The sequence below is a fragment of the Dendropsophus ebraccatus genome, chromosome 2 (assembly GCF_027789765.1).
Source record: "Dendropsophus ebraccatus isolate aDenEbr1 chromosome 2, aDenEbr1.pat, whole genome shotgun sequence".
Taxonomy (NCBI): domain Eukaryota; kingdom Metazoa; phylum Chordata; class Amphibia; order Anura; family Hylidae; genus Dendropsophus; species Dendropsophus ebraccatus.
The window spans coordinates 133,708,645-133,736,565 of record NC_091455.1 but is presented as its reverse complement, the minus strand read 5'-3'; the positions used below and the strand labels follow the sequence as shown (position 1 = coordinate 133,736,565).

Here is a 27,921-nt window from a genome sequence, read left to right as displayed (position 1 = left end):
CCACCCTAGGCAGGCTCGGAACTGGGCCACCGTGGGGCCGGGGAAACCCCCGGTGGGCCCCGAGCTGGAGTGGGCCCCCCCGCTTCTTAGGGGGGCCGGGGGCCCGCGCCTCCCTTTTTAACTGGAAGCGATCACAACAATCGCTTCCAGTTAAATGTAAGGAATGTTCTGATTGACAAAGCGGTAACCCGTAGGCTTCCCACCCTGTCAATCACTCTTGTGACCGCAAGCAGAGATTGCTTGCGATCACAAGATGTCGCAAGCTCCGTTGCGAATATCCCTCCGGCGCATCACTGACCTCAGTGTGCGCCGCGGCGGCTAGGACTTCCGGTTCATGCAGCGCATACCGGAAGTCCCAGCCACCGCGGCGCACACTGAGGTCAGTGATGGCGCTGGCGGCACTTCGCAACGGAGCTGCTCACCTGTCAGGAGAAGAGAGAAGAGGAGGCCGGCGTCCGACGGGGGATCGTGTGGTTAGGTGAGTAGTCTTGTGTTTTTTTTTTTTTGTTTTTTTTATCAGAGGGGGTAAGATAAGGGGGGGGGGCTGTATACAGGGGGGCTATATACAGGGGGAGGACACCATAAGGGGGGCTATATACAGGGGAGGACAACATAAGGGGGGCTGTATACAGGTTGGAGGACAACATAAGGGGGGCTTTATACAGGGGGGACAACATAAGGGGGGCTGTATACAGGGTGGAGGACAACATAAGGGGCTGTATACAGGGGAGGACAACATAAGGGGCTGTATACAGGGGAGAACAACATAAGGGGGGCTTTATACAGGGGGGACAACATAAGGGGGGCTGTATACAGGGGAGGACAACATAAGGGGGGCTATATACAGGGGGAGGACAACATAAGGGGGGCTGTATACAGGGGGGAGGACAACATAAGGGGGGCTTTATACAGGGGGGACAACATAAGGGGGGCTGTATACAGGGGGAGGACAACATAAGGGGGGCTATATACAGGGGGAAGGACAACATAAGGGGGGCTATATACAGGGGGAGGATAACATAAGGGGCTGTATACAGGGGGAGAACAACATAAGGGGGGCTGTATACAGGGTGGAGGACAACATAAGGGGCTGTATACAGGGGAGGACAACATAAGGGGGGCTGTATACAGGGGAGGACAACAGGGGGGGCTATATACAGGGGGAGGACAACATAAGGGGGGCTGTATACAGGGTGGAGGACAACATAAGGGGGGCTGTATACAGGGGAGGACAACATAAGGGGGGCTGTATACAGGGGGAGGACAACAGGGGGGCTATATACAGGGGGAGGACAACATAAGGGGGCTGTATACAGGGGGAGGACAACATAAGGGGGGCTATATACAGGGGGAGGACAACATTAGGGGGGGGGCTGTATACAGTGGGAGGACAACATTAGGGGGTATATACAGGGAAGGAAAACATAAGGGGGGCTGTATACAGGGGGAGGACAACATAAGGGGGGCTGTATACAGGGGGGGAGGACAACATAAGGGGGGCTATATACAGGGGGAGGACAACATAAGGGGGGCTATATACAGGGGGAGGACAACATTAGGGGGGGGCTGTATACAGTGGGAGGACAACATAAGGGGGGGCTGTATACAGGGGGAGGACAACATAAGGGGGGCTATATACAGGGGGAGGACAACATAAGGGGCTATATGGGGCAAGGACAACCTAAGGGGGCTATACGGGGGAATAGACAACATAAGGAGCTATATGGGGGGTAGGGATGGCCAACATAAGGGGGCTATCTATATGGGGGGATGGATCTATATGGGGGGGATGGATAACACAAGCGGGGCAGTTATAAGGGGGATAACACAGGGAGCCATCTATAAGGGACACTGGTTGGGGGCAATTTTAAGGAGGACAACACTGAGGAGGCATCTATAAAGGGCACTACACAGAGGGGGACAACAATGTATAAGGGTAACTATACTGGGTGCGGTGTGTATACAATAGGGCATGCACAGAGAGGGGCATCTACTTTAGTGGACTACACAGAGGGGTCATCTATAAGGGGACTACACAGAGGGGGCCATATACTATAGGGCAGGAATAGGGAACCTTGGCTCTCCAGCTGTTGCAAAACTACAGCTTTAGCTGTGGCTGTCCAGGCATGATGGGAGTTGTAGTTTTGCAAACAGCTGGAGAAGTTCCCTACCCCTGATATAGGGAATGCACAGAGGTTGTCATCTACTGTAAGGGGATTACACAGAGGGGGATCTCTACTATAGTAGAGGCACACAGGGCCATCTATATGGAGAACTGAACAAGGGCCATCTACAGGTGTGTACACTAATATATATATATATATATATATACACACACACACACACGCTACAAATAGTCAGGGCTAATCACTGAGAGAAGGTGTAAAGGGGCCAGTACAGATGTGCAGTGTGTAGAGAGATGAGGATGGTGGACAGAGTGAGGAGCTAATATATTTCTCTGGCAGATTCTGTGGATTCGTGGCTCGGAGAAGTTCTCATAAGGGCCCAGGGCAGATGGAGAAGATGAAAAGGGAAGAACTCCGATCAGAGAAGATGTCCCCTGTGAGTCACTAAATCTATGTGCACTGTAACGTATATAGTGTAGAGCTGGGGCTACCTCTATATGACTGTATGAGGGGATATTGATCTTTTGTTCAGAGGATTTTATTCAGTAGCAGCGGTGTTGTTAGTCAGTATTTGGTGGTGTTAGTCAGTATGTGGTTGTGTTAGTCAGTATGTGGGGGTATTATTTGTTACTTGTAATCTGGTGTGGTGTTCATTGGTCTTAGTATACCAGATTTGGTCAGTAACAATATGGTAGCAATGGTTGTGGTGTTGCGGTAATATTTCCCCCTTGTATACTGGTAATATTGGTCTCAGTATACAGGATTTGGTCAGTAACAGTATAGCGGTAATATGTATGGTGATACTATTTCCCTCCTGTATACTGGTTTATTGGTAATATCGGTCTTGATAGACAGGATTTGGTCAGTTACTATATAGCGGTAATATGTGTGGGGATATTTGCTCTTTGTATACTGGTGTTATTGGTAGCTGTATGACTTGTATCTAAGTATACAGCGTTATCATACAAAAAAATTGTCTTATAGCCTAATTACATCGGCCAATAATCGGTAACAAGTGCTCCTAGGAAGTCTATTCAGCCGATGATCGGCCCATGTAAAAGTGCCAGAGATTGGCTGACATGCAAGCAAATGCCCCATAGTCGGCTGATTTGATCTTTTGTGCGGCTAAGATCATTGCTGTCGGCTGCACATCACCTGCCCTGCTGATTAGCAATCATTTGCAGCCCTATGCTGCCCCATATCACCCCATGTTAATGGACCCTTATTAATGTTACCATAGATAAGTGCGGTGGCAGAAGGGTGGGCCCCAAGAATGATTTCCCCTGGTGGGCCAAGGCACTCCAGTCCGACACTGACCCTAGGGATTCCTGGAAAACATGAATACAGCCACAGACTGTATCCATGTTTTCACAGTAGCCCTAGGGCAGCGTCCTACAAAGATATAAACACTTTTGGCACTCCCGGTATCATCAAGATACATGATGCTAGAAAGTCTCTTATTTCACCGGGAAGCTTCACACTCTTCTGTGGATTACGTTGCATGGGAATAAAGTTTACTTTCTTATGGGTTCTGCTACTTTGCCTGCATCTTTCTCTGCCGCCCTGCAGAACCTCCCTGCCACTCTGCAACCCCTTTCCACCCCCTACAGAGCCACCTTGTGCCCTTTTTCTCCTGCTGCATCCTTCTTATTTCAGAAGCCCTGCTAATAGCAGAGTCACTGCAAGTAGCAACTACTACCTTAAACCTCCATCCTTTTCTATGCCCTTGCCCCATTTTGACAACTTCCCACAACCTGACCCCACACAGAGAAGACCATCTTGCAGGAGGTATAGTGTGTATGATAATTAATTGTGTAGCAGTATCATATTCATTGTGTGCAGTATGTGGCAGTGTTATATTCAGAGGGTGCAGTAAGTGGGAATATTATATGTCCAGAGGAGTCATTGATATCACTGTGTAAAAGTAATTGCTGGGCCAGGCTGGTACCCCTACTTACTCCCATGCCCCTTACTGAAATTATTAAGGTTAAAAAACAGAACATGGTTGTGTAGGTGTCCTGCCCAATCTGATATCGGGTGTGGAGAGATTAAGCAGGGCAGTAAAGTTGCTGAGACCGCTCATTGTTGTGTGATGTCATTATTAGGAATTAGATCCATGCACAATACTCAGCAGGTGTTTGTATAGTAGTTGCCTTCAGTCTTGTGTGCGCTTATAGCTCTTAACACAGAGGAGGTGGATGTGTGCGTGTGTGCGGGGGTGGGGGACTGAACGTTTGCCTCAGGTGAAGGAAAGACTAGCTACATCTCTGTAACCAAGGCCATCACAGTATTCTCGCAGTGGAACGAAAATCCGCTACGAGAATGTAGGGCCAAAGACTATAATGGTTATAGAGTATCTCAACGTATTTGCTGTAAAACACGAAGCGTGAAATCTGCTGCGAACTAGCAACGTGAACAAACTCTCTAAAATTCTATATGTTGCCAACAGCAACCACTCACAGCAAAGCTTTTATTTCTCACAGTCCTTAAATATGAAAGCTGCATAATAACTGTTTTTTTCTTTTTTTACTTGAACAGCATCCAATCTGCCTCAATGTATACAGATGCTGGGAAACTTCTCCTGGTTTCCCAGAACTTGGATCCAGCTTTTCCAGACACCCAAGCAAGGCGGCACAGAGTTCAAAGGCAGGCGACTGAAAAAGCAGATGTCCGAGCCTATTGAAAGCGATTCGCTTTGTTGGTACTGTAAATTCGCTTATCCCTAATTGGGAGCTCTGTCAATGTATCAGGAAAGTACAGAAAATCAAAATGGTTTTCAGGGCAGGCATCCACTTTAAGGGGATTCATTAGTATTTTACTTTTATTTTTTCTTAAAGGACACTCTGGTCAAAAGTATTTTTAAATATGTTACTTATGGAAAGTTAGAAAAATTCCTAATGTACATTAATTATGGTAAATGCTTATATAGGGCTATTTCACTTAATTTAATAGATCATGAAGTGTTCAAATTCTCTCAAAAACCATGATATCACGAATCAGGTTAATTCCTATGGAGTGTACAGCATGGGGCGCAGTATATGTAGAAGTCTATGGACTGTATTGAAGTATATGGAAGTCTATGGAAGATCTAATGTTAAAACTACACTTTATTAGTGGACTAAGTTTATGGAATAATTTGGTGAGCAAGGACACTTGCTACCCAAAATGGAGTGCACCAAGCAGGAAGGGAGAGAGGTGTCGGTGCATCTAACTACCTCCCCCCTCCCTCCCTGCTTGGTGCAGTGGAACAGATAGACACTACTACTCCTCACATCATCTGCTCATAGTATGAGCAGATGATGGGAGAAGTAGTACCAGGGAGATGCCCAGCACCATCATGTGCCCAATGTACGCATTAAGGCTCGATTCACACGTTGTAAGAGTGCGGCTGTATTTGCGCTGTAATTGTGCGGCGGTATTTTGGTGGTTCGTGTGTATGCTTGGAAGTATAGGATATGCGGCTGCACAGTGCACACTATGTATGAATCTACGGCCCTATCGTAAACGGACCCGTAAAAAATGAACAAGACCATTGTTTGCGGCTGAATATGCGGCCGTGGATTGACAGGCGGTCCGTACGGAGTACTTCAAAATAGCCGGCAATGATGCCGAATGCCGATGCCTCTAATAGTTAATATATTAAATTAATCAAACACATTTTCTTTGTAATCAAGACACTTTCGTTGATCAATAATTTATTTCTAACGAATCCATCATTTTGCAATTAAATATACTGTTAAAAAAAATAGATATATAAATAAATGTATATTTATCTATATATTTATTTTTTGACAGTATATTGAATTGCACAATGATGGATTCGTTAGAAATAAATTATTGACCAACGAAAACTGTATTTATTTCAACGAAAATGTGTTTTATTCATTAAATATTAATTAGTACAGGAAACTCTATAAGCCGGTAATTCATATGCCGGCAATAGAGCATTCTGTACTAATCATCACTTTACTTTAATGAAAACATCAAATGTTCTTCTAATTATGTTATGACAATAGCATTATTAGAAGAAACATTTAGAATTATATGTGCGCTCAGCTGATTGGCTGATCGGCTGAGCGCACATATAATAAGCCGGTCCGCAGCACAGTGACTTCATTGTGCTGCGGACCAGCGAAGAGGACACATCGGGGTGAGTATAGAGCTCTCCCCACCCCACCCCAGCACTGCACCCCTCCCAGCAAGGAAGGGGGGTCACTTAACCCCTTCCTTGCTGGGATGGGTGCAGTCTGACATCAGTCTGGCCCCCCGGGGTTAAGGGGGATGCAATACATCCTCCCTTAACCCCTTGGGGGTCAGACTGTAAGCAGCGATCTGTAAAGATGCTGCATACTGTAAGGAGCACAACACCGCTCACAATGATGGGTGTTGTGCTCCTGTTTGTGTGTTTTTGTGTGTTTCTCCCTTTTTGTTTTTCAGATATCGGTATCCTGGGGATTACGTCGGATTCCATGGACTACGTCGATGACCAGCGTTTTTTTAATGTTTTTTTTTAATAAAATGGTCAATGAGGGGTGTGGGGGTGTTTTTATTTGAATAAAAAATTGTAAACTTGTGTCTTGTCTTATTTCTTTACTTTATAGACTTAGTAGTGGAAGCCGTCTAATAGACGGAATCCATTACTAAGTCGGGGCCTAGTGTTAGCCGGTATAAAATGGCTAACACTAACCCCCTATTATTACCCCAGTACCCAATGCCACCAGGGGTACTGGGAAGAGCCGGGTGCCAGTGGTCCTGGAGCGTCAAAATTGGCGCTCCTGGACCGGGCGGCAGCAGGCTGGTAAGATTTAGGCTGGGGAGGGCCTAAACCAATGGCTCTTCCCACCCTGGTGTTACCAGGCTGCTGTCGTTTGGTTTTTAACCCGGCTGGTTATAAAATAGGGGGGACCCTATGCGTTTTTTTTTAATTATTTATTTATTTAAAAAAAAAAAACGCATAGGGTCCCCCCTATTTTTATAACCAGGCCGGGTTAAAAACCAAAACGACAGCAGCCTGGTAACACCAGGGTGGGAAGAGCCATTGGTTTAGGCCCTCCCCAGCCTAATCTTACCAGCCTGCTGCCGCCCGGTCCAGGAGCGCCAATTTTGACGCTCCAGGACCACTGGCACCCGGCTCTTCCCAGTACCCTGGTGGCAATTGGGTAATGGGGTAATAATAGGGGGTTAGTGTTAGCCATTTTATACCGGCTAACACTAGGCCCCGACTTAGTAATGGATTCCGGTCTATTAGACGGCTTCCACTACTAAGTCTATAAAGTAAAGAAATAAGACAAGACACAAGTTTACAAATTTTTTTATTCAAATAAAAACACCCCCACACCCCTCATTGACCATTTTATTAAAAAAACATTAAAAACCGCTGGTCATCGACGTAGTCCATGGAATCCGACGTAATCCCCAGGATACCGATATCTGAAAAACAAAAAGGGAGAAACACACAAAAACACACAAACAGGAGCACAACACCATCATTGTGAGCGGTGTTGTGCTCCTTACAGTATGCAGCATCTTTACAGATCGCTGCTTACAGTCTGACCCCCAAGGGTTAAGGGAGGATGTATTGCATCCCCCTTAACCCCCGGGGGGCCAGACTGATGTCAGACTGCACCCATCCCAGCAAGGAAGGGGTTAAGTGACCCCCCTTCCTTGCTGGGAGGGGTGCAGTGCTGGGGAGGGGTGGGGAGAGCTCTATACTCACCCCGATGTGTCCTCTTCGCTGGTCCGCAGCACAATGAAGTCACTGTGCTGCGGACCGGCTTATTATATGTGCGCTCAGCCGATCAGCCAATCAGCTGAGCGCACATATAATTCTAAATGTTTCTTCTAATAATGCTATTGTCATAACATAATTAGAAGAAACATTTGATGTTTTTCATTTAAAGTTAAGTGATGATTAGTACAGAATGCTCTATTGCCGGCATATGAATACCGGCTTATGGAGTTTCCTGTACTAATTAATATTTAATTAAGAAAACACATTTTCGTTTAAATAAATTCAGTTTCGTTGTTCAATAATTTAATTCTAACGAATCCATCATTGTGCAATTAAATATACTGTCAAAAAATAAATATATATATAAATATACATTTATTTATATATATATTTATTTTAACAGTATATTTAATTGCAAAATGATGGAATCGTTTACATTTAATTATTGAACAATAAAAGGGACTTTATTACAAAGAAAATGTGTTTTATTAATTCAATATATTAACCATGAGAGACATCGGCTATAGTGCAGAGGATCGCAAACCCCGGTAATAGCGATTCATGTAAACTGTGTTCCCTGCTTTCCCAGATGCATCCAGAGGTGTTTCCATCACTTTCTTAACATTTTATTTGATATTTTTAGTTGAACCAGATTTCCAAGTAAATGACCGTATGTTTTGAGCCGCATGTCTATTTTTTTCCCACGGCCGGAGTTTCACCCGCACATTTACAGCCGCATAAAAAATACAGCCGCACAGTTACAGCGTGTGAATCCAGCCTTACACTGTAGAAATTCTGGCCAAATGACAAGCGAGTTTGTTTTTTCACCAGTCCCAATCTGTATGAAAGTTTTAACATTTTTTTTTTTTTTTTTTTAAATGTAGGGCTTTTCATTCTTGGTTTTGCGCTATAACAGGATATTTGATAAAAATTTCACCTCTGCTCTTCTCTATGCAGAGGCATAGCTAGGCCATGTTCACACATTGTATTTTAATAAGCATTTATAGCCAAAACCAGGAATGGAACTGACAGGGCAAAATTATAATGAAAAGATTTGCAGATTGTTGGGGTTTTTTTCAACCCACTCCTGGTTTTGGTTGAAAAATACTTTTGCTTCATAACTGGACAGTTTATTTCATAGAAGTATCATTGACTTGGAGTTATATTGTGGGTTTTTAAGTGTTTTATAACATTATATATTTAAAACTATTTTCCTAAATGTTTGTCATATATACACAGTATGTCCTTAGAGATGAACACTGCCAAAAAATTAATATATCCTTTATAATCTACTGCTATTACATGATTTACAGGGGTCTGGGGATATCAAAAGTAATCCCATTTGTTGTGCTCTTTCTGTCTTATCGCTTTTACAGGGTATGACTATGCTCACACTAGTGATGTCACGATACCAGAATTTTGAGTTCAATACACATACTCTATTTTTTAGTTCGATACTCGATACCAGTTCGATACCTCGAAAAAAAATACAACACCCCCCCCTTATAAGATCAGCACCCTCCTCTCCTGACATCCTCTGTGCTGCTGTGACCCCCCCATAGATCACCCCCTCTCTTCCTGACATCCTCTGTGCTGCTGTGACCCCCCCATAGATCACACCCCTCCTCTCCTGACATCCTCTGTGCTGCTGTGACCTCTCCTATAGATCACCCCCCTCCTCTCCTGACATCCTCTGTGCTGCTGTGACCTCTCCTATAGATCACCCCCTCCTCTCCTGACATCCTCTGTGCTGCTGTGACCTCCCCCCATAGATCAGCCCCCCTCTCTCCTGACATCCTTTGTGCTTCTGTGACCTCTCCTATAGATCACCCCCCTCCTCTCCTGACATGCTCTGTGCTGCTGTGACCTCCCCTATCGATCAGCACACTCCTCTCCTGACATCCTCTGTGCTGCTGTGACCTCCCCTATAGATCAGCCCCCTCCTCTCCTGACATCCTCTGTGCTGCTGGGACCTCCCTATTAGATCAGCTCCCTCCTCTCCTGACATCGTCTGTGCTGCTGGGACCCTCCCCTATAGGATCAGCACCCTCCTCTCCTGACATCGTCTGTGCCTGCTGACCTCTCCTATAAGATCAGCACCCTCCTCTCCTGATGACATCCTCTGTGCTGCTGTGACCTCCCTATAAGATCAGCACCCTCCTCTCCTGATGACATCCTCTGTGCTGCTGTGACCTCCCCTAAAAGATCAGCACCCTCCTCTCCTGACATTCTCTGTGCTGCTGTGACCTCCCCCCATAGATCAGCCCCTCCTCTCCTGACATCCTCTGTGCTGCTGTGACCTCTCCTATAGTATCAGCCCCCTCCTCTCCTGACATCCTCTGTGCTGCTGTGACCTCTCCTATAGTATCAGCCCCCTCCTCTCCTGACATCCTCTGTGCAGCAAGGGACCAAACATATGTTTATTGGGGACAGCATGGGGGGGCAGGCAGTGTTTATTGGGGACAGCATTGGGGGGGGGGGAGTGGTGGATTATAATGTGGGGGGATTTACCGGGGGGGGGCAGACAGGTTGGGTGAACAGCCCGGGGCCCAGGGTATATTTAATCTGCCACTGGGTACAGACTACAACCCCCACACTGCAGGGAGCTGGTGAAGGCTGCCAGGTCTGGACAGACAGGAGAGGGTTACTCTGCCTGGCAGGTCCGTTCCTGTCAGGGGCAGGGGTGCTAGGGCAGGGATGTGGGGGGCACACTAGAGGGCAGGGATGTGGGGGGCACACCAGAGGGCAGGGATGTGGGGGCACACCAGAGGGCAGGGATGTGGGGGGCACACCAGAGGGCAGGGATGTGGGGAGCACACTAGAGGGCAGGGATGTGGGGGGCACACTAGAGGGCAGGAATGTGGGGGGCACACTAGAGGGCAGGAATGTGGGGGGCACACTAGAGGGCAGGGATGTGGGGGGCACACTAGAGGGCAGGGATGTGGGGGGCACACTAGAGGGCAGGGATGTGGGGGGCACACTAGAGGGCAGGGATGTGGGGGCACACTAGAGGGCAGGGATGTGGAGGGCACACTAGAGGGCAGGAATGTGGGGGGCACACTAGAGGGCAGGAATGTGGGGGGCACACTAGAGGGCAGGGATGTGGGGGCACACTAGAGGGCAGGGATGTGGGGGGCACACTAGAGGGCAGGGATGTGGGGGCACACTAGAGGGCAGGGATGTTTGCAACTGCGGTACCTGTGGACACTCAAAGCATGAGGCTTGTCAAAGCAGATGGGAGGGGGGATTTGTAAAGGGAGCTTATTTAAGGTGGAACAGACAGCCTGAACCTCGGCCACCAGGAAGATTAACCTTTGCTGCTGGCAGAGGTTCAGGCTGTCTGTTTCACCTTAAATAAGCTCACGTTACAAATCCCCCCTCCCCTCAGCTCCGGGAAGCTCCCAGCTGTCAGGCCATCCTTCCTCCTGCATATTCATGTATGCACACTCAGGGCCGGTCAGGAAGCGCAGCCACCGAGAGTGTGCATACATGAATATGCATAGGAACAGCGCCGCGGATGGACGGAGAGCGAGCGGGCATCACAGTCTCCCCAACCTCACACTGAGAAGCGCAGCCCTAGACGCAGCTCCTCACACCGGCTGCATTCCAGGAGGGACAGGAGGCTGAGGTGTGACGGGCTGCGGGTAATTAGCAGCGGGGGTCTGCTACACATAGTAGCCGACCCCCACTGCTTCTGGAGAGGCTCAGGATGGGTCAGATGCCGCTGTCAGTTGTCACAGCGGCATCTGCACAGTTACATAGCCGGCTCTAGCGATCGCTGTGTGCCGGCTATAACTTATCCCTGCAGTGAGCGGAGGAAGGGGCGGGCGGAGGAGGAAGTGATGCCAGGGGGCAGGGGGCGGCACACAGAGAACATGGCCGGCGCTCTGCTCCTGCATATTCATGTATGCACACTCAGGCCGGTCAGGAAGCGCAGCCACCGAGAGTGTGCATACATGAATATGCATAGGAACAGCGCCGCGGATGGACGGAGAGCGAGCGGGCATCACAGTCTCCCCAACCTGACACTGAGAAGCGCAGCCCTAGACGCAGCTCCTCACACCGGCTGCATTCCAGGAGGGACAGGAGGCTGAGGTGTGACGGGCTGCGGGTAATTAGCAGCGGGGGTCTGCTACACATAGTAGCCGACCCCCACTGCTTCTGGAGAGGCTCAGGATGGGTCAGATGCCGCTGTCAGTTGTCACAGCGGCATCTGCACAGTTACATAGCCGGCTCTAGCGATCGCTGTGTGCCGGCTATAACTTATCCCTGCAGTGAGCGGAGGAAGGGGCGGGCGGAGGAGGAAGTGATGCCAGGGGGCAGGGGGCGGCACACAGAGAACATGGCCGGCGCTCTGCTCCTGCATATTCATGTATGCACACTCAGGCCGGTCAGGAAGCGCAGCCACCGAGAGTGTGCATACATGAATATGCATAGGAACAGCGCCGCGGATGGACGGAGAGCGAGCGGGCATCACAGTCTCCCCAACCTGACACTGAGAAGCGCAGCCCTAGACGCAGCTCCTCACACCGGCTGCATTCCAGGAGGGACAGGAGGCTGAGGTGTGACGGGCTGCGGGTAATTAGCAGCGGGGGTCTGCTACACATAGTAGCCGACCCCCACTGCTTCTGGAGAGGCTCAGGATGGGTCAGATGCCGCTGTCAGTTGTCACAGCGGCATCTGCACAGTTACATAGCCGGCTCTAGCGATCGCTGTGTGCCGGCTATAACTTATCCATGCAGTGAGCGGAGGAAGGGGCGGGCGGAGGAGGAAGTGATGCCAGGGGGCAGGGGGCGGCAGAGAACATGGCCGGCGCTCTGCTAGCCGCCGGCTTGTGTTCTCTGCTCTATACTTTATGTTAAGCTGTGTATTAGGCAGCTTAATATAAAGTATCGATACCAGGAAATCCTGGTACCGAAACGTTTTTTTTGGCCGAAATATCGATAGTAGTTTCGATATTTCGGTGCATCGTGCATCCCTAGCTCACACATAGTATTTCCGTCAGTCTTTTGGTCAGTAATTGTGAATCAATTTCTCCTGCTGTGCACAAATACAATAGACAAAAGGTAGAAGTTATAGGCAAATAGCAGGACAACCCATATAAAGGAGTAGTTCTGCAGACCTCTGTTCTCATCCCTTTTGGCTGTTGTTTAGGTCACTTTGCATTTTGTCATTGCTATTACCCATAGTGGTAACATGAGAAGGACTCTACAAGCCACAGAAGGTGCTCAGGTAGTGCAGCTCATTCAGGATGGCACATCAACGCAAGCTGTGGCAGGAAGGTTTGCCGAGTCTGTCAGCGTAGTGTGCAGAGCATAGAACAGATACCGGGAGACGTGGAGGGGGCCATGGGAGAGCAACAACCCAGCAGCAGGGACCGCTACCATGGCCTTTGTGCAAGGAGAAACAGAAGGAGCACTGCCAGAGCCCTGCAAAATTACCTCCAGTAGGCCACAGATGTGCACGTGTCTGCACAAACGGTAAGAAACAGACATCCACAGATGTGGGTTGTGCTCACAGGCCAGCACCGTGCAAGACGCTTGGCATGTGCCAGAGAGCACCAGGATTGGCAAATTCGCCACTGGCGCCCTGTGCTCTTCACAGACGAAAGCAGGTTCACACTGAGCACATGTGACAGATGTGACAGAGTCTGGAGACGCCATGAAGAGTGATCTGCTACCTGTGGCATCCTTCAGCATGACCGGTTTGGCAGTCGGTCAGTAATGGTGTGGGGTGGCATTTCTTTGGGGGGCCGCACAGCCCTCCATGTGCTTGCCAGAAGTAGCCTGACTACCATTAGGTACTGACATGAGATCCTTAGACCACTTTAGAGACCATATGCTGGTGCGGTTGGCCCTGGGTTCCTCCTAATGCAGGACAATGCTAGACCTCATGTGGCTGGAGTGTGTCAGCAGTTCCTGCAATATGAAGGCACTGAAGCTATGGACTGACCAGCCCATTCCCCAGACCTCAATCTGATTGAGCACATCTGGGACATCATGTGTCCAGGAGTCCAGACTGTCCAGGAGTTGGCGGATCCTTTAGTCCAGGTCTGGGAGGAGATCCCTCAGGAGACCATCCGCCACCTCATGAGAAGCATGCCCAGACACTGTAGGGAGGTCATATAGGCATGTGGAGGCCACACACAATACTAAGCCTCATTTTGACTTGTTTTAAGGACATGACAACAAAGTTGGATTAGCCTGTAGTGTTTTCCACTTGAATTTTGCGTGTGACTCCAAATTCAGGCGTCCATTGGTTAATAAATTTGATTTACATTGATAATTTATGTGTGATTTTGTTGTCAGCACATTCAACTTTGTACAGAACAAACTGTTCAATGAGAATATTTCAGTCATTCAGATCTAGGATGTGTTATTTGAGTGTTCTTTATTTTTTTGGAGCAGTGTACAACATTAAAGGGGTTATGCAGGATCAGAAAGAGCACAACTACTTTCTCACAAAAACAGCATCCCCCTTGTCCCGAGGTTGTGTGTGGTATTACAATTCAGCTCCAATCACTTCAATGGAACAGAGCTGCAAACCCACACCCAAGCTAAGGACAAGAGTGGTGTGGTTTCTGAAAAAAAGCAGACATGCTTTTCCAAGCCTGGATAACCCCTTTAATTCTGGTATACATAGAACTTACTTGAATGGCAATGGTATAGATAAGTTCTCCAAGAGACGGTAAGAGACACTGTTTTAACTTGCTGTTCCGAAAATTGTCTCTGATCATCTCAGTCAGCAAGGTGATTGTCTGTGGAGACATTAACCATATGTCAACATAACAATACAACATCATTAAATAAATATACACAAATATACACATAGGGGGAGATTTATCAAAGGGTGTAAAATTTAGACTGGTGCAAACTGGCCACAGCAACCAATCACAGCTCCTCTTTCCTTTCAGCACTGCCTAAAGCTAAGCTGTGATTGGTTGCTGTGGGTAGTTTGCACCAGTCAAAATTTTACAGCCTTTGATAAATCTCCCCCATAGTGTCCATAAAAGCACACAAACATAATGGCAAGGTTTTGATTAATGTTTATTATTCCTAGTTCCTTCATTTGTGAATAAAAGACTTACAGGATAACTGCTTGGCTTGAACGTAAAATATTATGTTAGATATATTAAATAAAATAATATAAAATTAAAAAATACAAAAAATAATATATATAATAGTTAATATCATAGCTATATTACAATAGTGAACATTTCTAAAATTAACATATGAAATATATACAAAGTAATAGAAGCTATGTCTGCCTCTTCTCCTGCCTCTTTCTAAAACTGAACATGAAGAAAATTGATTATACTGTAGTTTACCAAGCCTTACTACCCCCACACACCCACTCTATCATTTATCATCAATGGCTATACTCTTTCACAATCCCAAAAGTCTGCTGCCTTGAGATAACCTTTGGTCCTGCTCTGCATCTCAAACCACACATATAGACCTTCAATACCTCCTGCCTCCTCCACCTACAGTCTCCAATATGTCTCCTGTGCTTCTCCCACACTCTGGAAGTCATTATTCCTACGAGAAAACACTTCTCAGTTTTCAAACTGCCTTCCTGAACCAATTAAGCTCTAGAACCAAAGTTCCACTGTGTAATATTATTTATATATATTTGTGACAGGACCAGGGGCAAAGTAGTGGATGGAATGTATGTTTCACCTAGGTTCCTGTCATATGTGTGTTAAATAAGCAGGCAGGGAGTAAGGATAGCAAGGAGAATATGTTTCCTTGCTATAGGTTTTGGCAAAGACTAGAAAATAGGGCCTGGCTGCTTTGGAGTAGGGGAGAGATGGGTGGGCTCCTACTCCACTTGGCCACTCCAGGTATTGGGAGTGACTCTGGTTACTCAGGTGCAAGCCTGTGTGTGCTATAACAGGGCAGGCAGCACAGAAGTTGATGGCTCTCTCTGCTCCTGGGTAAAACTTCATTGTAAGTAACAAAGTGCTGCGTGTTTTGTTTGAGAGCTGTGCAGTAGGCTCAGCTCTGGTTAGTGAGTTGATAACTGTTTAGTTAGTCGCCAGACGGCGTAGGTTTTCTTTTGTATTATTGTTTCTTTTATCTGCTGCAAAGAAAAATAAAACTGGTTGCGGCCAGTTGCACCTTACTTGCTGGTGTGGACTGTGTTTTGTGCCAAAAAGCGCCCATCTAACCCAGGAGATGGTGATCCCATGAGCTAATCCCCTCACAAATGGTGGAGGCTGCGCTGGCACAAAAAATTGAACAAGTTGCATGTCGTGGGTTAAGTCTGCTGCTGTAGCAAAACCAAAGACTGCAGATATGGATGAAGTGGTGAAGCAACTGATCCAGGCTAACATTCAGCTGCAGAAAGCCAATGCTAACCAGCAAGAAACCAATCGCTTGCTCATAGAGTCTACGCAAACTGCCTTCAGAGAGCAAAAAGCGATTAATGCTAATCTGGTGGAGCAAATGAAACTGCTGGCGGAAAGGCCTCATGTTCAGTCTGTATCTGCTGCAAGGAGAGTGCAAGCCTCTCTGCAGAAAATGACTACAGAGGACGATGTGGAGGCGTTCCTGGTCATCTTTGAAAGAGCTGTTGAAAGAGAAACTTCCAGTGGACCAATGGGCGGACACAGTTGCTCCTTTTCTGAGTGGAGAACCTCAGAAAGCCTACTTTGATTTGGGTGAGCCAGATGCAAGACTTTATCATAAACTGAAAGCAGAAATTCTTTCTCGCTTAGGTGTTACACCTGCTGTCAGAGCCCAGCGGGTACATACCTGGACTTTCCAGCTGGATAAACCCGTGAGGTCACAAATGTATGACCTAATCCACCTGGCTAAAAAGTGGCTGCAACCCAAGGTCTCCACGGCAGCCCATGTGGTTGAAAGAGTGGTCCTGGATCGATTTGTCCGAGCCCTGCGGTCCCGTATACAGCGCTGTGTGGGACAAGCGGAGTCCCGTGATGCGGATCACCTGGTCGCACTTGTGGAGCGGTACCTGAACACAGAGGAACATCTCCAGAGCCCCTCACCTACACGGCCGACCCCAAGGAACCAGAAGACCTCTGAACCTGGTAAGACTATTCCTAATTATAAGGGGTGAAGGAGGCCCATAAAGGAGGGGTGGGGACAGACTTTGTGGCCAGACATCTTAGGCCAGTTAGCCCTAAACATCCTCAGACTTTCAAGAACATTATTTGCTGGCATTGTCAAGGGCTGGGACATGTAGCTGCCAATTGTCCTCTTGTGGATGAGCCTATGGAGTGTGATAGTGGGCAGAAAAAGTCACTGTTTGCTAGACCTGCCTACTCTGCCTTGCTCTCACAAAATACCGAGCGACAATCTTGTAGCCTGGTCGTGGAAGGACATTCCGTGGAAGCTCTGTTGGACTCCGGCAGCCTGGTGACCCTTGTCCACGCCAGTTTGGTTGACACCAGAAAGTGGCAAAGCAGACATATGGGGGTCATCTGCATACATGGGGACACAAAAGACTATCCCACTGCTGTTGTTTCCTTTGAAACTCCATGTGGAAACATCACCCATGAGGTTGGGGTTGTAAAGACTTTAATGCACAAGGTCATTGTGGGATGTGATTTTCCATTTTTTTGGCAGTTGTGGGAAATGCTAGATAAATGTTTATCTGTGTCTGCTGTAGACCCTGCCCCACTAGCTGATGCTAACAATGTGCAAACAGTAGGGGTGACCCTGAGTGAGACCAATAATTTCCCTTTAGAGGTTTTTGCAGGAGATGTCGCAGTAGATGCTCCTGAAATTGGTCTCCCTGACTTGCCGCTCTCCAGTGATAATTTCGGGACCGCTCAACTCAGGGACCCTACGTTATCCCATGCATGGGAAAGTGCAAAAGTTATTAATGGGGTGCCCCAAGAACCTGGGGCTGAGAAAAGGTTTCCACATTTTGCTGTAGAAAATGATCTCCTCTACAGAGTAAATGAGGTGTCTGGACAAGCTCTGGAACAACTAGTAGTCCCTAAATCGTCAGAAAATGATGGATTTAGCCCACACACATGTACTAGGGGGACACTTGGCCTATGATAAAACAAAAGACAGGGTTGTTGCAAAGGTTTTATTGGCCAGGGTACATAAAGAGGTAAAGAGTACTGTGACTCGTGCCCAAAGTGCCAGTTACATAACCCTGTACCGTCCTTTAGAAGTCCCTTGGTGCCTCTCCCCATTATTGAGACCCCCTTTGAGAGAATTGCAATGGATCTGGTGGGACCTCTTGTTAAGTCCGCTAGAGGTCACCAGCATATCTTGGTTGTCCTCGATTACGCAACCCGTTATCCAGAAGCAATCCCTCTAAGGAAACCCACAGCTAAAGCCATCGCAAGGGGAGTTATTCCATATGTTTACCAGGGTCGGGATACCAAAGGAGATACTTACTGATCAGGGGACGCCATTCATGTCCAAAGTCACAAAGGAGTTGTGCAAACTGTTGAAATAACTCACTTGCGTACTTCAGTTTACCATCCACAGACAGATGGCTTAGTGGAGAGGTTCAATAAAACTCTCAAGGGGATGCTTAGAAAAGTGGTGGCACAGGATGGGGAGGGACTGGGATTGCCTCTTGCCTTATCTCATGTTTGGGTACGGGAGGTACCCCAAGCATCCACAGGTTTCTCCCCTTTTGAGTTAGTGTATGGTCGACACCCCCGAGGTCTCCTGGATATAGCGAGAGAAACCTGGGAACAAGAGGCTACACCATACACAAGTGTTATTGAGCACATCACACAAATGAAGGAAAGAATTGAGAAAGTTATGCCTATTGTTAAAGATCACTTACAGCAGGCCCAAGAGAGTCAGTCCAGGGTTTACAATAAGTCTGCAAAGCCAAGAAACTTCAACCCAGGTGACAGAGTACTGGTCCTTGTCCCTACCGTGGAAAGTAAGTTCTTGGCAAAATGGCAGGGCCCATATGAAGTGGTGGAAAAGGTTGGAGCAGTCAACTACCGAGTTCATCAGCCAGGTAAACGTAAACCATTCCAGATTTACCACGTAAATTTAATTAAACCATGGAAAGATCGGGAGGTATTGTTAGCAGACAGTACATGTAAAATAGATTGTGTGGCGGGGATACCAGAGGTAAAGATTGCAGAAATGTTGTCAGTATCCCAAATTCAGGAAGTAAAGGAATTTGTACAGGAAAATAGGGATGTGTTCTCTGATCTACCAGGGCAGACCAATGTGATCAAACATGATGTCATTACAGAACCAGGGGTCAGAGTAAACCAAAAGCCATACAGAGTACCTGAGGCCAAGCGTGAGGCAATTGCAAAGGAGGTGCAGATGATGCTAAAGTTGGGGGTCATAGAGGAGTCTCATAGTGACTGGTCTAGTCCTATAGTCCTAATCCCAAAACCTGATGGCACATTGAGATTTTGTAACGACTTTAGAAAGTTGAATGCTGTGTCAAAGTTTGACGCTTATCCAATGCCTCGAGTGGATGAGCTAATTGATAGACTTGGTAGCTCTAGGTACTTCACTACATTAGACCTTACAAAGGGTTACTGGCAGGTGCCCCTGACAGAGGAGGCAAAAGAAAAGACAGCCTTTAGTGTTCCTGATGGCCATTATCAGTATGTGGTCCTTCCATTTGGTTTACATGGAGCCCCAGCCACATTCCAAAGGTTGATGGACAGAATTTTAGGATCACATCACAAATATGCAGCAGCCTATCTGGATGATGTGATCATACATAGTCCTGACTGGGAGAGTCATTTAGCCAAGGTTCAAGTGGTTCTGAACTCCATTAGGGAAGCAGGTTTGACAGCAAACCCAAAAAAGTGTGCCATAGGACAGGAAGAGGCCAAATACCTTGGGTACACAATTGGGCGAGGTATTATCAAGCCTCAAATAAATAAAATTGAGGCTATTCAGAATTGGCCCAAGCCTTTAAACAAAAAAAAAGTCAGGGCATTCCTTGGTTTAACTGGGTACTACAGGCGTTTTATTGAAAATTTTGCCAGCATTGCAGTCCCTTTAACTGACCTCACGAAGGGTAAGGATTCAGTTATGGTTAAATGGACCCCAGAGGCTGAGCAGGCCTTCCAGAGGCTAAAACAGACTCTATGTGCTCAGCCAGTGTTAACCCCTGATTTCAGGGCAGAGTTCATTGTGCAAACAGACGCCTCTGATGTTGGTGTAGGAGCGGTGTTGTCCCAAATGAGGGGTGGAGAAGAGCATCCTGTGGTTTACCTGAGTAAAAAGTTGAACGACCATGAGAAAAGGTACTCCATTGTCGAAAAAGAGTGTCTGGCAATAAAGTGGGCATTAGAAGCCCTCAGGTATTATCTGCTTGGGAGAACATTTAAACTGGTCACTGACCACGCCCCTCTGAAATGGATGTGTGTAAACCGGGAGAAAACAGGCGAGTAACCCGCTGGTTTATGTCATTGCAGGACTACAGCTTTACAGTGGAGCATAGACCCGGGCGCCAGTTGGGTAATGCCGATGCCCTATCTAGGGTGTACTGTTTAAGGGCACAGAGTGTTCCGTCCCCAAGGTCGAACAGGGGGGGAGGATATGTGACAGGACCAGGGCAAAGTAGTGGATGGAATGTATGTTTCACCTAGGTTCCTGTCATATGTGTGTTAAATAAGCAGGCAGGGAGTAAGGATAGCAAGGAGAATATGTTTCCTTGCTATAGGTTTTGGCAAAGACTAGAAAATAGGGCCTGGCTGCTTTGGAGTAGGGGAGAGATGGGTGGGCTCCTACTCCACTTGGCCACTCCAGGTATTGGGAGTGACTCTGGTTACTCAGGTGCAAGCCTGTGTGTGCTATAACAGGGCAGGCAGCACAGAAGTTGATGGCTCTCTCTGCTCCTGGGTAAAACTTCATTGTAAGTAACAAAGTGCTGCGTGTTTTGTTTGAGAGCTGTGCAGTAGGCTCAGCTCTGGTTAGTGAGTTGATAACTGTTTAGTTAGTCGCCAGACGGCGTAGGTTTTCTTTTGTATTATTGTTTCTTTTATCTGCTGCAAAGAAAAATAAAACTGTTGCGGCCAGTTGCACCTTACTTGCTGGTGTGGACTGTGTTTTGTGCCAAAAAGCGCCCATCTAACCCAGGAGAAGGTGATCCCATGAGCTAATCCCCTCACAATATATATTATATATATATATTATATATATATATATATATACACACACACACATACAATCTTACCATACCGGCACCACGCTTGTCGCGCCTCCCACCTAGCTCCAGTACACATACGGTGGCTGAAAATCGGGTAGTATGGAGGGGACAGCAGCTTACACCTGTCATTACTGACATCAGACATGGCTCTGATGCTGGTCATTTAACTGTTTAAATAATATTGTTTCTATTGACCGTGGCATTTAAACAATTGGCATATGGTATTCATCGGCACCCCAGGGATACACTCTTGGGGTGCTGATTGTTTGTCACAGTAGCCTTAGGCATTAGCAAGTAATAGCTCTACTGATTAAGTCTGTGGCAGTCCCTGTCAGTAGAGTACTGATCTAATAGATCAATACAACACATATGTATTGCATCAATGCATAGAAATGCTCTGAGATAGCTAAAGTAGTGTAAAAAAAAAGTTTTTAGAAATATAAACACAAACAAAAATTTTTAATATGACGGTTTCCCTTTATTAGAAATATTCATATACATATAAGTAACTTTGAACCATGGATCATGCCATACAAAAAACTAATGTACAAATATGAAAAAGTATTTTCTTTTGCTATGTGCTGTTAAAGTGAAAGTAGACCTGTCATTTTATCACATGCTTATATATTATTTTGGCCAGTATATACCGACATTCTGTTCCAAACGAATTTAAACAAACATATATAATTGTTTCTACAAATTAATCTGAATATTTATTGTTGTAAGATCAGGCAGGCAGAAATGCTCATGCAATATTCAGAGCGTTGGCATCTGAGTAAATATCACTAAATATTTAAAAAGTCTCCTGAGAAATGTTTTATAAGATTGTATCCATGTGCTGCAGAACAATTGTTAAAATATTCAGTCAGTTGCGGTAGATTTGATGGATTTTATTGAATGCACAGAACAGCATACCTCTGTGGGTCCAGCAGGATTTGGGAGAATCCCAAAATGCCTGTGGCATACTTTATTCATACTGATTTGGAACACAAATAAAGGTATGAAGACAACATTGTAGCAGACACAGTTGTATGTAATGAATATGCACCACATCCTCCATTTATTTTGTACCAGCATTTCATGAAGAAATTGAAATATTTAACTTTTGCTGTTTATTGAATGCACACTGAGCCTTGTGCAAGGACATTGCAGTTTTCTTTTCTCCAACCTGCCTTTGAATTCAATAGTCAATTATTTAAAGAAAAAAAGGGAAAATCTCTCCCTTCACTAGACCTAAAGATTCATTATTCACATGTATGTCAAATTACTACCTCCTCATTTCTCCAGAAGGTGTGACCAGTGTTTGCTTGGTTTGCGCCATCTTGAAATTAAGCCTAAATTATCTACTGCAGTCACAATCATTTAAAGTGACAGCACATTTTTATGAAATAAATCTGTCTTTTAAGTGCCTCAAAGGCTGGCACCTCCACAGATCTAGTGCACTACTTCATTTTTTTTTTGGAGCCGTACACAGTACTACATTAAAAGTACCATTCAACCACAACCATTTACAGATCATACTACCATGCTGCGTTCTCTTTAACCCACTGTAAGTCAGACTCAATTGGGAGATCACTTAGCTTGCACAAATACACTAGATTTATCACATACTTTTCCAATTGAGTATATTGGGGAAGTCTGCAATTAATTCACAGTTGTGGATTTCACTGGGGTAAACACTGTGGAACAGAAAAACAAACAAACAAAAAGTTGGTAACCTAACCATACAGATATTGATCACTGCCCACAATATGCTCCCGTCCCCTCTCATCTGTCTCAGCAGAGACAGACTAAGGGAGGAAGTGCAGTATAGGATAACAGAATAGATAGGGCCCCTTTAAGACTAGGTTCAAACTGAGTCAATAAAAGCTAAAGGCAGCCTGAAGATACAGCAGTGGTCGGAGAGCAGGGCTAAAAGAGAAACAGGAGATAGCAAATCCAAGATAAAGGTGAGTGATATTCAATGACACACCAGGTTGAATAAGTTTTTTCAAGCAGTGATACAGGGCTTGGCTGGAGTCTCTGTAACATTGTCAGCTCATGACAAAGAACAGTTTTTTTAGCAACATGCTTGATGACAAAGCAGCAGTAAAGGTATGCAGCCATTGCTCGTATGATCGGCAACGGGAAGCTGATAAGTTGATTAAGCGCTCGTTTAGTAAAGGTAACTTTTTTAAACAATAGGCACTTAAAACCTAAGAAAAGTCATTAATGCAATTGTATTGAAGATCATAACTAAGATCATATTTGTGTTTGTATATACTGTGACAGAAAAGTGTTTATACTGAAAGACTTGCAAACCATTTACAATGAGTTTGAGGTCAGCTGAAAAAATGCGACCATATGAATAAATTTTTCGTCTGTCGTGATCATTGCCACATTTACACCTGAGGATTACTTTTTAAATTTGAATGATTTAATGATTTATTGCATGATAACCGGCCTATGTAAAAGGCTTTTAACGCTATTAGTTTCCAATGTATGTTAAAAATCTCCACAGGGGTGGACTATGATATTCTATATATCCAAATACTTAAAGTGTCACTGTCGTTAATTTTTTTTTTTCAGAAATCAATAGTCCAGGCAATTTTTAAGAAACTTTGTAATTGGGTTTATTAGCCAAATATGCCATTATCTGCATGTAAAAAAGCCTTTTCCCAGGTCCCCCCCCCCCTCTCCTTTCTGCCATCCACTGCTCAGAATCAGGAAATCTCGACTGTTTTTTTCATCAGTCGGATCTGTCTGGTCTATGAAGAGGGGGGGGGGGAGGGGCGAGATTAGCGGGCAGCTGAGAGCCGAGAACAAAGGATAACACAGTGGGGTAGCTATTCACAGTGCTATTCAGAGGTCAGAGAGGCCAGAGACTGCAGAGGAGAGAGCCCCTGATGTGAATGTAAATTAACTCTTTGTTGTCCTGTTTTGCTGCCTCTACTTTCTCTCTCCTTAGGAAAACCATAAAGACAAAGGGAGAGCTTCAAACTGCTTTTTCATGATAAAAATTCATTTTTTGGCTAATACACCCAATTACAAAATTTCTTAAAATCACCTGTAGTATTGATTTCTGCAATAAAAATTAACGACAGTGACACTTTAACCCTCAGAGGACCGGGCCAATTTCAATTTCTGCGTTTTCTAATTTTTTCCTTGTGCTTAACCCCTTGCCTCTGCAGCCTATTTTGGCCTTAATGACCAGGGCTTATTTTTCAAATTTGACCTGTCTCTCTTTATGTAGTGATAACTCTGCGATGCTTTTAACTACCGCGGTTATTTTGAGATTTTTTTTTTGTGACATATTCCTCTTTATGTTTGTGGTATACTTTGGTTGATACACTCAGTAGTTTTTTGTAAAAAAAAAAAAAAGAAAACACATTTGCGCAAAAAATTTGAAAAATGTATGTTTATCTTCAAAACTCTCTTTTCCTAAGAAACAAAGTCATGTCACATAAACTAATTATTACTGCAACATCTACAACATGTTTCCTTTAGGTTAACGACATTTGGTGAACGTCCTTTTACTCGTTAGGATGTTAGAGGGCTTCAAAATTTTGCAGCGTTTTTTCAAATTTTCAGGAAAATTACAAATTCTGGGACCAGTTCAGTTCTGTAGTGAATTTGTGGGGCCTGTATGTTAGTTACCCCCATAAATCTCTCCACTGTAAGAACTGCACCCCTCAAAGTAGTCAAGGTAACATTTCACAAGTTTATTAACCCTTTAGGTGTTTTGCAGAAATTTAAGCAAGTTGGAGGGGAAATTTAACATTTTAATTTTTTTGGCAGATATTCCATTTTAATCCATTTTTTTCCTCTTACACATCAAATGCTAACGGAGAAATGGAACTCACTATTTATTCCCCTTATTCCAGTGTTTCTAGTAGGGATAGTCCGAACCGAGTTCGTACGAACCCGAACCATCTGCAATGATTACCGCTGTCTGCCCGTTCCGTGCAGCAGGCGGATCCAGCGGGAGGACCGCCTGGAAAACTGGCATACAGCCATAGCCATAGGCTGTATCCCAGTTTTCCAGGCGGTCCTCCCGCTGGATCCGTCCGCTGCACGGAGCGGGCAGACAGCGGTAATCCGATGCCGAGCTTTCGGGTTCAGCCGAACCGGAACCTCGGCAGGTTCGGACCATCCCTAGTTTCTAGAAATCCCCCATATGTGGCCGCAGTGCGTCACCTGACTCAACCACAGGCTGCAGACATGACAGAGACCTGGGGAATTTTGGGGTCTTTTTTTATTTCAGTTTTTTTTTAGCCATTATACCATGTCACAGAGGCCTTGGGGTGCCAAAATATTTATGTAAGACAAGTTGACGTTTCCATCGGTACCATTCTGGGGGACATGTGACACCATCATTATTTTTTAATTCATCATTTTGTTCTGAGGTGGTACGAACAAAAAACACAATTTTGCAGCAGTTTTTCATAATTTTTTTTGTACGCCGATTACTATAAGTTGCATATGACATGTTATTGTTATTCGTCAGGTCGGTACGGTTACAGTGATATCCATTTTATATAGCTTTTGTTATAGTTTATGGCATTTATACTATAAATACTGTTTGTGTCTTGCATATTGTAAGAGCAGTAATATTTAAATTTTTTCACCAATGGAGTTATGTGAAGGCTTTTCTTTTGCGGCATAAGCTGACTCTTTTAGTGGTACACCTTTTGGGTACATGTGACGTTTTGATTTTATTTTTTAGGGGGCGGGATTAACAAAAAATTTACATTTTTGTTAGTTTTTTTTTTTTAATGGCGTTAATGTGGTGGAATAATTAATGTAACGGGTTAATAGACAAGGTCATTAGGGACGCGTTGATACCAAATATGTGTATCTTATTTATAGGGGATCATTTATAAAGGGGGGATAGGGAATGTGTATATTTATTTAATTTATATATATTTATTTTATTTTTATTTATTATGTATTTAATTTATTTGTAATTATTTCTTTAATTATGTATGTATGCATGTGTTTTGTGTTTTTTTTTTTTTTTTACTTTCACTTTTTCACATCTATAATGCATTACAGCATATTGAATGATCTGTCAGTATTACACTGACACATTCAAATGATCAGGTGCCTGCCAAAGTGCAAGGGCCTGATCATTAGAAATCATAGCAATCCAGATGCACTGGGAAGCGTCTAGGTTGCTATTGATACCCTAGCGCAGCTCCGGGTGGGAGAGAATGCAGAGGGAGCCAGGGGTGCACGGGGAGGGGGGGGGGGCGCCGCACCGGGGGAGGGGGGGGGGGGGGGCTGGGGGGGTATTGGAACTCGGCAGCAGAGAAGGGAAGCCTGGGGGGAGCGCAGCAGCATGTGCCACAGCCTCCTCCCAGGCACCCGATTGGCAGGCAGCAGCATATCTCCCCATAGACGCTGCATCGAGCGCGGCGTCTACGGTGTTAACTGCCCGAGGGGAGCGCGGCTCCTCTCTGTGTAGTGGCAGCAGGAGGAGGCTGTGTGACACAGCCTTCTCCTGCTGCCCGATCGCATCTAGGAACAGAGGGGGGAGGCAGAGAAGGCATGACGTCCAGGGACGTCATGATGCGTTCTGCCACTGCTTTTCATGACGTCCCTGGACGTCATATTGGGGGAAGGGGTTAAAAGATCATAGCACTTGCATTTTTGCACCTAGGAAGCCACATGAGCCCTTATTTTTTGCGCCACTAATTGTACTTTGCAATGACAGGCTGAATTTTTTCACAAAGTACACTGCAAAACCAGAAAAAATTCAATTTGTGGTGAAATTTAAATTTTTTTTTTAATTAGTTTTTTTCTTTTTTTTTACGCCTTTCGCCCTGAGGTAAAACTGTCTTGTTATATATGTTCCTCAAGTTGTTACAATTACAACGGTATGTAACATGTATTACTTTTATTTTATTTGATGGCTTTTAAAGAATTCAAACCATTTTTAACAAATATATGTTCCTTAAAATCGCTCTATTCCCAGGCTTATAGCGCTGTTATCCTTTGGTCTATGGGGCTGTGTGAGGTGTCATTTTTGTGCCGAGCCTGGATCAGCACCATTACGGGATCCACCCCACTAGACACCAGGGAAGGGATGCAGTAAGTGTTCAGATGCAATCGGACCGTGCTCGCTAATAGCCACGGTCTCTGCTACAAGTGGCACCCGGAATCGCGGCCCCCCTCAGAACGCCCCTAGCGACCTTAGGACGTATGGGTACGCCCAAGGTCATCTAGGGGTTAAAGTATCCATTACATAAACGCATATTAGCTATGGGTTAGCTATGGCATTCACCACAGACATCCACTTATTAGGTTCCTCTGAAAGCTTTAGTGATAGTCACTGTTAATTTATGGACACTATCCCAATAGCTTCCTAAAGAACAAATGCAGGAACCATCTTTCTCTACAACTAGTCCAGAGCAATAAAATTACAACCACCGCCCACTCCCTAAATATCAAACAGAAACACTTCACACAGTGGGTTTTTGCAAACAACCCTGAATCTAGATCTAAGTGTGTAGCTGTGGCAAATCATAAATCATTAAAAGGAACCTGTCACCATGGAAATGTTACCTAAATTATTGTCAATGTTATATGCTACCTAAGCTATCAGAATCATGTTATAGAGCAGGAATATTTACATAGTAACATTGTTAATACGGTTGAAAAAAAGACACATGTCCATGAAGTTTAACCAAGGAGGGGATGGATACAGGGGGAGGGGTGATAGGATCTTTACATATGCATTTATGTTATTTTGGTCTAAAAACTAGTCTAGGCCGGTTTTGAAGCCCTCTACTGTTTTTGCTTTTACCAGACCCTGGGGTAGACTGTTCCACAGATTCACTGTTCTCATGGTAAAGCAGGCTTGTTGCCTCTAAAGAATGAACCTTTTTTCTTTAGGGGGGAGGCAGTGCTCCCTTGTCCTTTGAGGGTGTTTTACCTGGAACATCTTTTCCCCAT

At 45.4% G+C, this 27,921-nt stretch overlaps 1 protein-coding gene across 1 annotated transcript in view; it reads right to left on the bottom strand.

Moving 5' to 3' along the window:
* The window catches only part of ULK4 (unc-51 like kinase 4), a 653,509-nt gene that overhangs the window by 434,738 nt on the left and 190,850 nt on the right, over window positions 1-27,921 (bottom strand). The window contains exon 18 of the mRNA XM_069959686.1: window positions 14,507-14,614. Within this exon, the coding sequence (XP_069815787.1) occupies window positions 14,507-14,614 (108 nt within the window). The remainder of the gene's footprint in view (window positions 1-14,506; window positions 14,615-27,921) is intronic.